We start from the raw sequence: 13,606 nt of genomic DNA, 5'->3' as shown, positions 1-13,606 counted from the left end.
CCTCTGCTGTCTCTTTCTTCTTTCTCTGCAGTTCTGGAGCCTGGGAAGTGAACTGAGACCAGAGCAGACGGATGGAAGAGCCATCTAACACATATTTTGCAGCCCTGTGGAAGTTACCTGGAAATTACAGTATCAGTTATGACTGCACCTATCCTAACTAGCTTTACAACAGTTACTAGGAAAATAATAAAACTCTTCTTCCACAAAGACCTGTGGAGAAATGAATGTACAGCGTTATTATAAAAGATGATGTGCATGTTTTATATGACTGTATAATGGGCACAAAAAGAATTGCTGTGCAGAAATGGAGCCTACACATTCACTTCGACTCACTGATCCCTCATTTCAGGAGATGGAGCTCATGGACTGAACTGGCAATTCCCTGGCTGCACCTCCTCCTCCCTCAGCACAGCCGAGCTGCTTAAAATCACAGCACTTGCAGAATAGAAGCTGGAATTCACTCACGTATTTTGCTCTTGTAATGAAGAGTTTCAGAAGCAGCAGAAGTTTTTCAAAGAAATGGTGACCTGAAGCTGCTTCTGTTACAGTTGTTCTCCCAGAGACTGCTAGCAACAAATGAGAGGAAGTCAAGGCAAAAGAAGGGGCACACAAGAGTCTCTGGCCACAACTGATCCTGCTACTTCTTTGTTTAATCATAATTCCAAGCAGCGGAAGTGGGTGTAGCAGGAAAAGCAAATAACAAGAAGCTGAATGATAGAGTCCTTTTTAATTTCGACTTTAAGTTTGACCATACAACCATGGAAAATGCTGTTGCACTTCCCATTAATTTCGATGCAAATTTTCCCAGCATATGGTTAGGAAAACTATTATTTTCAGAGTACAAATGAGGGATGGCTACAGCAGCCTTGCAGCTTTTTGTTGTGACAGATTTCTGTTTTCCAGCTCTCAGACAGGATGATTCTCTGTACAGTCACACCCTAAACTGAGGAGAATGGAATGAAAAGAAACATAAAGGACAAGAAAGGAAAACAGAAAAAAGGGAAAGGGAAGAAAACCTCCTACAATTGCCATTATATTGATTTAGGTCCAGTGCTACAGCACAACTGCAAATGATTATCTATGCAATGAAACACTACCTGTATGCTTAAAGAATCTTTCAGATGTTTTTTAAAATCAAAATATCAAAGAAAAATCCTGCTTCTGTCATTCTTATCCACATTCTTATCTACACAGTCACTTGAGACACCATGTATCTAAAATAACGTCTACTCTGAGTTTAGGGAAGTCAGGATGGTTTCAGCAATTCTGCAAAATGGCTTAAGAACCAGAACCGTTCCGATCATGTCACTGGCAATATACGATTCACAACTCACTCCACCTCCTTACCAGGCCTCAAAGTATAAGAAGTTCATCTTGGCATTAAGGCAAAAATGACTCCACTGATGCCACTGGAATTGAACCCACGTAAAATCATCATGAGATGTTCCATCGCTACATTCTTGTATCGTGAGTCAACGCACTGTCAAGACTGCACAACAATAATCACGAGTTAATTTGTAAACAGCTACTCTGGGTTGGAAACATGATGCAAATCCTACCACTGGCTAGAGAGCGCCCAGCAGACCCGAGCCGAGGAGCGGCCGCGCTCCTGTCCCCTGAGGTGCAGGAGCTTCATGGTGCACTGCTCCGGAGCAGGACCTTCCTGGTGGGCTCAGCAGAAGGAAAGAACCATCTAAAAACTAATGACCCCTCTCATTTGCCTATGACTCCCATGAATATCGTGCGCACAATAAGCGCAACCTCATTTCTAAATAAAGGTGCTACAACATGTCTCTACAGAATTCTGGACTAAAATCTCTGGAAAATGCCTTCCTTCCACATTAAATAGTACGTACAGATTCATCAGCCTGACTGAATTCTGAGGACCTATATGACTGAAACAGGTAACTTTCCCTACACAAGGATGATGACAACAATGTGGTTGAGCGAAGTCACCAATGGAACTGTATGTGTAACAGCACTAACAGCTCACCTTAATTTTAAATTGATTGTTACCTAATAACTGTGGAAATAAATCTCAGGGGGAAGTATATGAAAACCAAGTTGCAATCACCACACAGTCTTCCCCAATATCCATGTTCTTCACTTGCTTTCATTTGTAAATCAATGCAGAAGACAAAATAACTTTAATTTGATGAGATACTCTCTCAATAAGCTTTGCGTTGGAAAGTATTGCCTAGCAGTGAGAATCAGGGTGAGAACACTCTGAAAGAGAACAGTTTAAAAAGAGAGATTGTTGCTACCACAGAGAAAACTGTAGAAAAAGCCACACAGAAAAACAGTGAGTTCACACACTCCCGAAGCTGCTGATCAGTGGAACTGTCAAACCCAGCTTTTGTTCCCGTAAACAGAGGAAGATTGTTCCTGTAACAAACTTGCCCCAATGTGCCCTGCAGGGATTCATGTTCCAATCCTTTATCAATTCCTGTCAGGCATTATTCTGCCAGCTTGTAATCCTATAGCAGGAGAAGTCTGCATAAAGACACAAAGAAGTGCCAAAGCACTCAGAAAGCATTTTGCAGATATGTAACTGATCATACAGCAGAATCTGACTTTGTCTGTTTTTTTTTTTTAGTTTGCTGACTGTAATATATACAAGAGGCTGGATTTTGAGCCTTTCTGAAGGCTGGTTGAACAGCTTCTAGGCAGCTTCTCAGTTCTTGTGTGGCACCACAGCAGTCACCCAAGCAGCCAGGAGTGGTCTGGAGGAGGCTTTGAGGGACAGTCAGTACGGTTTTGAACAAAGACTGGGGCTCAAGATGTGCAGGGTAGTTATACTTCTCGTTTTCCCAAGAATCATGTTTGATATTTAGGTCCTAAGGATCAACTTGCTATAGCAGATGCAACTATATATTAAAAAGTGCACATTTATTCTCTCATGTATTTCAATTACTTGGAAAGTAAACATTCCTGCTTTCACATACACATGTGCATCCACACAGCCTTGCGTTTCTGAACAGCCTGAGCCCACGCTGCTTTGGGAAACACCATTTGGTCTGGGAGAAAGAGCATGAAAGAAAATTGTCTAAGTCAGCCCAACTCCAGTGAAGATTCTCTGCACCATTAACCTTACAGCGATGGCAGGTTATTTTTATATTAAGTTCATTGAAGGAATTAGAGTGAAAACTATGCATTTCCTGTTCATACATTTAGAACATTTCAAGACAGGATTTTTTTTTCTTCTCTAAGGTCATTCAAGTACAGCATCTACCCAGAAAGGAGCCTCAACTCTGGCTGTCCTAATCAAACCTTTACCAGAAATTCCAAAAGACAGTTTGCAATGACAGCACTTACAGTTATATATTCCATTGCATTACACAGACATGTTTCCTTTGACAGAAGCAACAACCAAGATTTCTAATGCTATTCATCTTCAAATGCATATCAAAAACTCTAACCTCTATATTCAAGTATTTTGCTGGTCTCTAAGTCTATTACAGTACATACAACGCAGAGACAATCAGAGAGAACATCCAAACACTCGAAGCAAACTTTGTGCTAGATGAGCTGTAATTCTCCATATCCACCTTACATGTGCAGCAAGAGGTTGACATGTGAATCAATTAGTGTCTGACAACTCCATTTAGCCTAAACGTGTGCCATCATCTCATCCTGTAAATGTCATCTGCAAACTGTTACTTCTCCCACCAGGCCCTGTGCAAAGAAATTACTACTAGGATTGCAGGAGACCTTGTATGGCATTTCACCTCAGGAGAATTTGGTGGAGGGGCAAAGCAGTAATTTTAAAGTACTTGCACAGAAAATTGAAACCGAATATAGCAATAGAGCATTTCCAAAAATGTCAGCCTACGGCAAAGTCACCAAAGCCTGCAGATTTTTATGGTCCAGAAAGCTACATGTGTCTGTGGAGCTGTGTGAGATGTGGAGATGTAAGCGTGGGATTACACCAGGAAGCAGACGAGACGGTGAGGAGAGCCCATGCTAACGTTCTGCTGCTTCCGTACTGGCGTACTTAAACCAACAGTAAAAGTGTTTGTGGACAACAGACACAATTATGGATGGGTTAATTATTTCCAAAATGTGAATTGATCCTTGTTATCCAGAATGAGAACGAGTAAAGGAGGTCTAACCCTTCTCACTTTGTTCAATGAACTGGCAGGGTTAAGTGTATCCCGTCCTTTCATAACATGGAGTATTTGCCACTTTTTATGTAAGTGGAAAAGGCAGTTATATTAAAACATCGCTCCCACCCAAGTTCAAGCCACAATAACTGAACGTTTGCCAATTTTTTTGGCATATCACTAGAAAATAGCACTGAACTATTTTCCAGGATTGGTTTGCCACTCCCATGTACTTCTTTCTGTTCAAATATTTTTTCAGAACTTGTTACAAGTATTTTTACCTCCTTCAGAGTGGGGAAAGTTTATTCTGCAGACAGCTCACTCAGGCCATGTTTAACTGCACAATTTATTTCCCGAGTTTAAATGCTGCCACTATTGTTTGCAGTTGAAGACATAAATAATGCAAAAAAATGCTACTAAGTATGCAGAAAGTTTGATCCCCTGTGCCCAAAAGATTTTAAATTTTCATAAATCAAAGCAAATATATTTTTGTAGCCAGAGCTGTTGGAAAAGTGGTTCGCTGTTTCCTTTGAAATACCCAGGATTAGATAGGCTATCTATTTGTATAAAAGGTCAGCAGGGAGAAGGTGTGGGTGTGATTAGAAATGCTCATAGTAATGACCTAGTAAGTCTGTTTTTCCCCCAGGTCAACATAGGATAGGACATTAAGGTACTGTTTGAATCAGATAAAGGATAAAACGCTTCAAAAATATGTGACAATTGAAAAGCAATGCATACATGTCTCTGTTGGAACACATGCAACATTAGTGTGTTAGCAGACTGGTCATTTTTTAAAAAATGAATAGCTATCTTATGCTTCATGTTTTCCTGAAGTCATAAGTGCTCTATCCAGTTGTCCCACACCATTGCACAGTGACAATGTTGCAGCCTAGAGGTAGCTTCTTTTCAGTGATGGGTGAAGTGATTTTTGTGTTTTTTCCTTGTATAATTCATAAGTTAGCATGACCAGATTTTTGAATTGCAAAACTAGGACATCTGTCACCATGGGGAAGCGGCGGGGGAGTAAGCAGTGTGCTGCTGACAGCTGTGGGCTTGTGGTCACTAGGAAGGTGCCTGCTTGATTTTCCCTCCACTGTAGCAGTTCAGACAGTCTGTTTTGTCATCTTCCAAATTTCTTCTACAGAATATAACCTCACTTCTAGCCAGTCATATTCTTTCCTAGCTTAGCCACTAGCTCCTTACTTTGAGTTATTGGGACCCACCCAAGCACATCGAGCCCCTTCCCAGCTATTCCTGTCTAGCGGATATCGCAGCATCTCAAGTTACACAACCACTGCAGAGAAGAGGAGCTGGCTCCATTGATTTCTGTAAGAGGACGGATTCTGAATTTGCTGCAAAGATGGGCTGAGCTGCAGTCTCAAGCACAAAGACACGAAGGAAAGCGTACTACGGCACAGAGTAATCAGACATCTGCCCAGGTGAAATGAAACAGAACTAGGCAGATTTATTTAAGCGAGACACTACCGCAGGGATATCCTGCTACTTAGATTAGTTCTCTCTCCGATTTCTGACTGCAATCAACAGAAGTAGCTATGCAGATTTCACTAACAACACACATGTACCTTTTTAGTCTCTTTTGAAGCTTGTGTCTTATTACTGGAAAAGACTTCCTGGCTCTGCAAATACAGTCAGAAATTATTAATGTATCTTATTTTCTTCCTGTAGGACATTCATGTCCACGTTTGTTTACAGTTCAGAAGTACAGCTACATTCACCGGCGGCGGCACAGTGTTCCAGCAGTATGAGGATCAACAGACTTCAGCCCAGGAAACAGTCGCTTCCTCAGCTGAGGTGGCAGCTCCGTTTTGCACCACAGACAACAGCAGAGCACCCACCTGGCTCCTAGAGCAACCCAGAACGTGGTTACAGTTTACCAGCATCAGTTGCACAGGATCTGCTCAAGAATTTGCACAAAACTGCTCTGTTCTATGGCACAGAAACACACCACGAGCTGGCATTTCCAAGTGCCTCTGGGAGCCACAGTGGGGTCACTGACGGAGTCAGCAGAACTGCGGCAGGACAAACGGAAACGGCCACCTGTGACAGACCACAGACCTGCTGCGCTGCACGTCCAGCGCGGTTTGTGTGGGACACCTGCAGAGACACCAGGCCGGGGCAGGGGCTTCCAGGGGCTGCACATCCCTCAGGGGGCACCCGGCAAACCTCACGCTGGCCCCACCATGGGGATTAGTTTCAGCTTGGGGATCTTGTGTATTGCAGTTTGAGACTCTGTATCCTCGGGCACCATTTCACCCTCACTGTTTAAATTGAGAAACATGTCATACTCCAGAAATGACTACCTACCAGGCAACTGTCCTCTACACCAGCACTTCAAATACATCATTTGAGAAAGTCCACTGAACTATTATTTTTTTATATTCCACGTTTTTCTAAGAAATGTTTTTTACTTATTCTTCCTTTTTTTTTTTTTTTTTTCATCAATAATAAGCCAAACACCTTTACAATTCACCAACAACAAATTTTCCCCACTGCTGGAACTGAACTTCAAACCAAACCTTAGATGTCAGTGAAAGGGAAGAAGCTTCCCCACACCCCAACATACATAAATTAAGATATTTATGTTACTATATTCTACCAGCTAGGTGACTTCTTTGCTACTGTTACCAATGTTTTTAATATTATCTTGTAAGACATTGTCTCCATTTCTGTAGGATTTTTGGCCCCTTAGGCTAGTGCGTGAGAGAGGAACCAGAAATACCTGGTATTAAAGAATACACAACAAAAACCAGAAAATTCTCTCAACATTGAGAAAATGAGCTGAGCGTGTTCAGAAACTTCTTGATAATGCTTATTTTCCAAATTAATTATATACCTCCCCCTAGGGGAATCCCAATTACTCTGCCTAAACTAAACTAAAAGCCCTTTTACTTTAAATAGTACATGACCGAGGAAAGCACAGTGTCCCAGAGAGACGCAGTATTTCCATGTACTCTAACAGTCATTCGCCAAGACCATCGCCCAGCTTCTCAACCTGCGACCCCTCAGGATGTTCTCCTTCCCCTCACAATATTTTAGGTTGGAAGTTTGAATACAACCATCCCATCATCTTGTTTACTGCAAAAAGTAGGTAATAAAAAAATGCTTTAACATCACTTTTAGGAAAAGATCTCTACTTGCTTGAAACGTCTGCTTGCCGCTACAGTAACAATATTTCTACAATATAATTAGAAATGGAATTCATTATACTTGCATCATTCACATGAGGGAGTTCAGCTCACATTTCAGTCCAGTGTGCTCAAATAACCAGCACCAAAAAATAAGCTTGCCCTATAGGTCTTATCTATGCATCCGCTTGGATTCTATTAAAAAAATATTGGATACAGTCACAATTTGCTTTAAGATGCAACAATGGGATTTTTTTTAATAGTATGGAAAACATGTGAGAGATTTCATTACTTTACTATACAGATTCATATTTCACATACTTTTATCTCAACTCTATCAATATTTAAACATAGTTTTATTTAGATTCTAAACTTCTCCAAGTTTAAAAACATATTTCCTGGTTTAGTGAAACACATGAACACACAAATGAAAAATTATTTTAACCTCAATGCTGAAGAAGTATTTTTTCCCTACCAAGTACTGATTAGCTACATGTTTATCACCAACGGTAAACCAACAGACCAGAATGGTTCTTTTACTCAATGAACCATAAAATGTAAAGTCTAAATAGAACTTGCTGTTTTAGCCTGGAAGTCTGATCACAGAAAATGGCATTTAAATAATGAGAGAATCACAGAATTAGAGGCTGTAAGAGATGTCAAGAGATCATCTAGCCTAGTAGGGCTTGATTGACAGCCTGAAGGACAACTCACCCAGGCCAAGGTCCATTCCTGTTTCCCAGGGAGTCGTTAGGAGCAAGTTGTGAGTCACAGGAACTGGTCTGGAGATGCTGCTCTTCCCGTCACCGTCTTTGCTCGGGCCACACGTCCCTTTCCAGATCACAGCAAGTGACCTGGCAAGACTGTACAGTAAAAACCCAAGAAGGCTGTAGAGCAAAATCCAGCACTTAACTCACTAAAATGTTCTGCGTGATTTAGCCCATTCTCTCCCAGTGAGTCAACATAAATATACCTAAATCTCCCACAGGTGTTTTTCAGACTTCTTTTCAAAAACCTCGAAAACAAGGTCTGTGCGTGTGCACCTCAGCACAAACCACAGTGCAGGACCTCGCTTAAATGTGACAGGAGGGGGACTGAAAACAAAATGACGAATTTTGCATTGACCTGTGTCTGTCACTTTTGCTGCAAACAAGGCACTTTATACCTCTGATCCTACAGCCAGTGGTCCTGGGGAACAATAGTTGCTGTTTATGTTTCAACTTTTTACCTATTCAAAAACATACATTTGTTCTTCTCTTCCCTTTACTGGGATTAGCAAACCCCATTTGGCAATTTTTTCCAAACATACCATGTTTGCTGTTCTCTTCTGTACGCTAAGTTAGTTATCTGTTTTCTTCTTAAGGGCAGAGCCAAAACACAAATAAATTACTCCTGGCCTCAGAGAAGGTCTCACTAATACATCTGATACTGACAATCCTATGAATGTATTTCAGAACAATGTTTCTTGTTTTTTGAAACAGCATCACAGTGTTGGCACACTCAGTTCCCAGCCCTTTACAATTCCCCATTCATACTTTGCATTACTGCTGCCAACCAGTTATTCTACACTTTGTTTTGCATCTAATTTCTTCGTCTGCTTTTGAATTTACTGAATTGTCTCTTATTGATCTCAGATCAGTTCTTCAATTAATTAAGATCATTCCAAATTCCAACCTCCCCATCAAAGGATTTCAGAGCAGTTTCAGGTTGTTATCATCCAGATGTTTTGTAAGTATACTCCCTGCTCCCTCATCCGAACTATGCGTGAAAACTGTCCTTACAGGGAGGGAAGGACAAACACCTGCTGAACCCCACCTGCCCCAGCTACCCCTTCTGGCAGCAAACCACTGACAGCTGTACACTAAGCATGTTGAACAGTTTGACAGTAGATTTCTATTTTTACCTCATTAGCTTGCTAATCAGAATGTTCTATGGAGTTCTGTTCAAAGCCTTGCTAAAGTCAGATATCTAACACCACTTGACTTCCTCTCATCTACCAAGCTTGTCAACTAATGAAAAAAAGGAACTGAATTTTGTATAAATCATACATCACAAAGGTACATCTAATGTTTTTACCACCTTACTGTCCTCAAGGTACTATAACCTGGCTGTTAAACAATGTGGTCCAGTATCTTGCTGATGCCAGTGGAGCTCCTTTGTCTATGACTCCTCAGCTCTTCTTTGTCCCCCATCTAAAGAGACACACTGTCATGTGCACCTCCAGACCCCTGGGAGCTCTCCTCCTCATCCTCCATGGGCTTTCAAAGACAATTGCTGATGCTTCAGAGATTGCTTCAGCTGCTTCTGTAAGGAGTCTACGATGAATTCCATCAGGAACTGCCAACTTGAATACACCCAACTTACCCAAACGCAGTTTAACTCATTCCCCTCCTGTTCTGAACTGTCTTTTATCTTTTATGGATAGAGAGAATGAGAGCTAATATGAAAAAAGTTCTATGCATTTATATAGGTTATGTGAATTTAAATAAAATTTATTGTGTATTTTTAAATATATTTTGTATAGTGACTGGTAGAATGTATACCCCTGAATGTGAATTTACCTCTAACTTTCCGTGAGGAATGAGATGAACTGGCCAAAGCTTCTGTAAGGGAGAAACTGAGCAATCTGCCTCTTCTCCAGAGAGTCAGCTGTGGTTTCTCTTTTGCCTTCTCTCTCCCTGAGTTTGCATGAATGATTTCTCAGCCAACTTTCTCCTGATTACTAATGTCACAGGCGATGGAGTGATCACCTGGGATCTGTGGTCACGATGCAGCATCAGCATTTTTGCGCAAGCCTCCAGTGTGCTGAGCCAGCAGGACCCAGCTGTCCCTCCTCACCGCAATGTCTGTTTGCCTTCAGCTAACATGCTGTGCATCCAGATGTGTCAAAATACCTCTCAGAGCAAGCCCTGTACTTAAACAAGGGAGAACTCTGGACAAGCATCTTTCAAGAGTATTTCATCTTTTATTTATCAAAACGCTATTTTAGAAATCATTTACCATCACACAGGACTCAGCAGTGCAGGGATGCATCCATCTATCTGCTGTCCCTTCACAAATGAAGGAGCCAAAATGAAGATGCCAAAAAGGTATCGATATCCTCATATTCTGTGGCAGACGGACTATCACTTACCTGCAGCGTATATGCTGATGATCTGTGGAGAATTACAAAATTATCTTTTTTTTGCTGCTGCTTCCAATAGCAAAATTACGTTAGAAGAAATTTGAAATTGATTAATTATATGATCTTCTCTATTGAAATTTAAGTCTATATTACTGGATAATGAATAAGAAATCTTGAAAACAAAGAGATTAAGCATTCTACAGAGATGTGTCTAGAAAAAGCTGAGCTAGATGCTAGGCACAATAATAACAGTCAAAACATATGAAGATGGCATACATGACAAATTCTGTATCAAATTTATGATTCCACACAAATTTATTAAAGGGATGTTAAGCAAGGGCCATGTCTGAAGGCAGACAAGAGTTACTTTTCTCTGGCAATTACAATGCATTAAGTAAAAGACAAGCGTTAAAACATAATTTGCTTCACATTCTGTTTAGCTTTGAAGTTTTCCTACCACTGTTGCTGCACTTGGCAATAATAAAGGGAATGGGAAACATTACCTGGGAACATCCACTAGGATCTGCTCCTCGTATATCCACTTTCTTTGTACCATTAATGAAACCTTTTAAGCCACTTGGCATATGATAAATAAATTTGATTCTGACTTTTAGTTATTTAAGAATAGAAGGAAAGTACTTGGTCAGCGCCCTGAGCATAACAAGCAAATATTACTTAAACTGTGTCACCTCCCACAGGCTCTGATCACAATTGCTCTCAAAAAAATCCAAATCAGTTAATTTATTACATACCAATTCCAAACCAGGAATGTTTTGTAGTGAGGGATAAAACTATATCCCCATCTACTGTATATACACTGAAGCAGTTATTCTGCCATCTGGAGGATTTTTTTGATGTTCCAGAAAAGCTCAATCCAAACACCCTGGACAGTGCTTTTAAAATCAATATTAATAGATGTTCCATAGGATACACATAAATCATCAAAAATTATATCTAGGGGGTACATTGGGAAGGCCAGAGACATTGTACTTCAAGCTGTCTAAAAGAAACAGCTGGAAAAAATCTACTTTTGTCTATTGACCCTCTCAAAATAAAAGAGCAGGATTACTCCACTCCTTCAACTCTCTTGTTTGTTTTTTTAATCCCCAAGTCACTGTCATTCAGTGTCATCTCAGGGGGATGCCATTCCCAATTCTCTTGCTGCCCTGGTGACAACTATTTGCACACTTCCTTCCTTTGCTTTGTCCATCTTTGTTTACATTTAAGTGTGTAAACTTGCCAGGGTCAGAACTGCTTCTTACTCCTCACACGTCCAGTCAGAGCTCTGGGCACAGCGGGACGCTGTCACCAGCTGGGGTCACCCGATGCTCCCGCTGCAGGTAGCAGTGAACACCACTAAGCCGCAGGTTGCTAGATGGCACTGTACCACTCACTTTCAGCACTGTTGTCCTTAACATGTAGCTAATTTTCGGTCTCCAATGAAGAGACTTCACTACCAAGACAACAAATTGGTTTCTTACAAACAGCAAGAGACCTCGCTTTCTTAATTTCTGTACTTAACAGATTTTGATATAGTTTTCTTGAGCTACCGATACTCAGGCTGAACATTATATACTTACCATCTGCAGATATCTTTATTCAAGGTAAAGATGACTGACTGGTAGGTAATGAAGAAACTTTCCGATATGCTACAGTCTAGATCAAGTTTTTCCTGCAGTGGCAAATCAATTGGCAAGGCTCCAAATGGTGCAACTGTTCAGCAAATGAGCCACCATATGAACAGAGTAGTAGCATTTCTTATTCTTCCTCAACTAAAACTAAAGTAAGGCCACAAGAGGAGCAATCAATTGAAAGATAAATCATAAGAAAAACACTTGGAAAGAATGCTGCAGATACTAGCTAATTTTGCTCTCAGCTAACTGCAGCATGCAGTAGGACAGTTCTGACAGTGTGCTTGGAAATTTCCTCAGAAACAACCATATAATGTAAAAAAGGTTCCCAAAAATCAAATAAGGAGGACAGAAGCCCTGTCTCCCACATTGTACATTTATAAGTAAGCATGCTGAAAGGCACATAACTTTAGAAAATGTTTAAAATGTTTACCTTATATAACCTACCATGTTTTATGTGACAGGAATGTACATCACATTTTCTGTGTAAGACTGGAAAGCACACTACTTGATTCTAGAACCATCATTGTGAGAGTAGCAAATAAATCCCTAAAAACTTCAATTCTTTTGTGTGAATACAGAACAGTGGGGAGGTGGCTGCAAACCAAAATAGATCCTCAATTTAAGAGATTAAAATAATGAGGAAAAAAAAGCAAAGACAACACTAAAACACTTTGCTTGACCTGTTCTTCTAACTTGCAGATTTATTTTGAGCAGACCAAAAGAAAGAAAACGACCATTACTAACACAACATGTTTTTCCTCCTTGCCTGTGGAATTGTGACTGTATCACCAGGTCCTTCTTACAGATACTGAACAAACTCTCTTGTAAGATTCCTCGAGTTCTACCAAAAGTTATGGAACTTTAATCTGTCCCCTCGCATTTTCATATCTTTGAACCTTATTTTTACACTAAAGATTCAAGTATGTGGATCCAAAATACCCACAGAATCTCACCAACAGCCAGATGGAATTTGGCATAGGCCAGTAAGCATGGTGGTATTAAACTATCTAATGCCAATTACAATGAAAACCAAAATACAAAATTGGCAGAGTTATGTGAAACGGCTGATCCTGGAAGCTGGTCAAGTGGACAGTTACTTTATATTTGAAAAATGTCAGGTAAGCCTTAGTTATTTCTACAAAGGTGTCTAGAGATCATAACTGTGATTAAATTAAGCCACAACATCGCTTTTATAATGTGCTTTAAAACTTCAAACAAAATTTAAAAACTCAATTAGAATCTGAAGATTAGAAAATCATTTCTGTAACTGAACTCACTGCTGTTTATTCTCTTACACAAAGACCATAAAGAGACATGCTATCACTTAAAATCCAATGAAGAGTTTCCTCTTCTGAAATCACACTGAGATACAAAGTGCAAGACACTAATGGAACATGGGATATTTGCTCTGCTATTGGAATCACCCTGTCTCTAAATGTTAAAGGAAACACGTACTATTATTCCCTGTGACTCCACCCTTCCCTGTGGGAATAATAAAAGGAAAGCAAAAAAGGTCACCTTTCTACTTTCGCTGGATTTGTTTCCTTTTCCTTACCAGAGCTCGTTTTGGCAGGATGGTAACAACAATTCCACTGTCCT

The 13,606-nt window shown here is 40.3% G+C and overlaps 1 protein-coding gene across 13 annotated transcripts in view; it reads right to left on the bottom strand.

The window, feature by feature from the left end:
• The window catches only part of TJP1 (tight junction protein 1), a 186,714-nt gene that overhangs the window by 106,282 nt on the left and 66,826 nt on the right, over nt 1-13,606 (bottom strand). The window contains exon 1 of one of the 13 annotated variants that reach the window (XM_065076033.1): nt 466-672. The exons of the other annotated variants lie outside the window; for them this stretch is intronic. Coding sequence (XP_064932105.1) covers nt 466-657 — 192 coding nt within the window. The 5' untranslated portion in view covers nt 658-672. Of the gene's footprint in view, nt 1-465; nt 673-13,606 lie in introns of those variants that run through there. 13 annotated transcript variants of the gene reach the window in all.

Source organism: Columba livia, chromosome 11 (assembly GCF_036013475.1).
Source record: "Columba livia isolate bColLiv1 breed racing homer chromosome 11, bColLiv1.pat.W.v2, whole genome shotgun sequence".
Classification (NCBI taxonomy): domain Eukaryota; kingdom Metazoa; phylum Chordata; class Aves; order Columbiformes; family Columbidae; genus Columba; species Columba livia.
The sequence above is the reverse complement of the archived record's forward strand: the minus strand, read 5'-3'. Positions and strand labels throughout refer to the sequence as shown.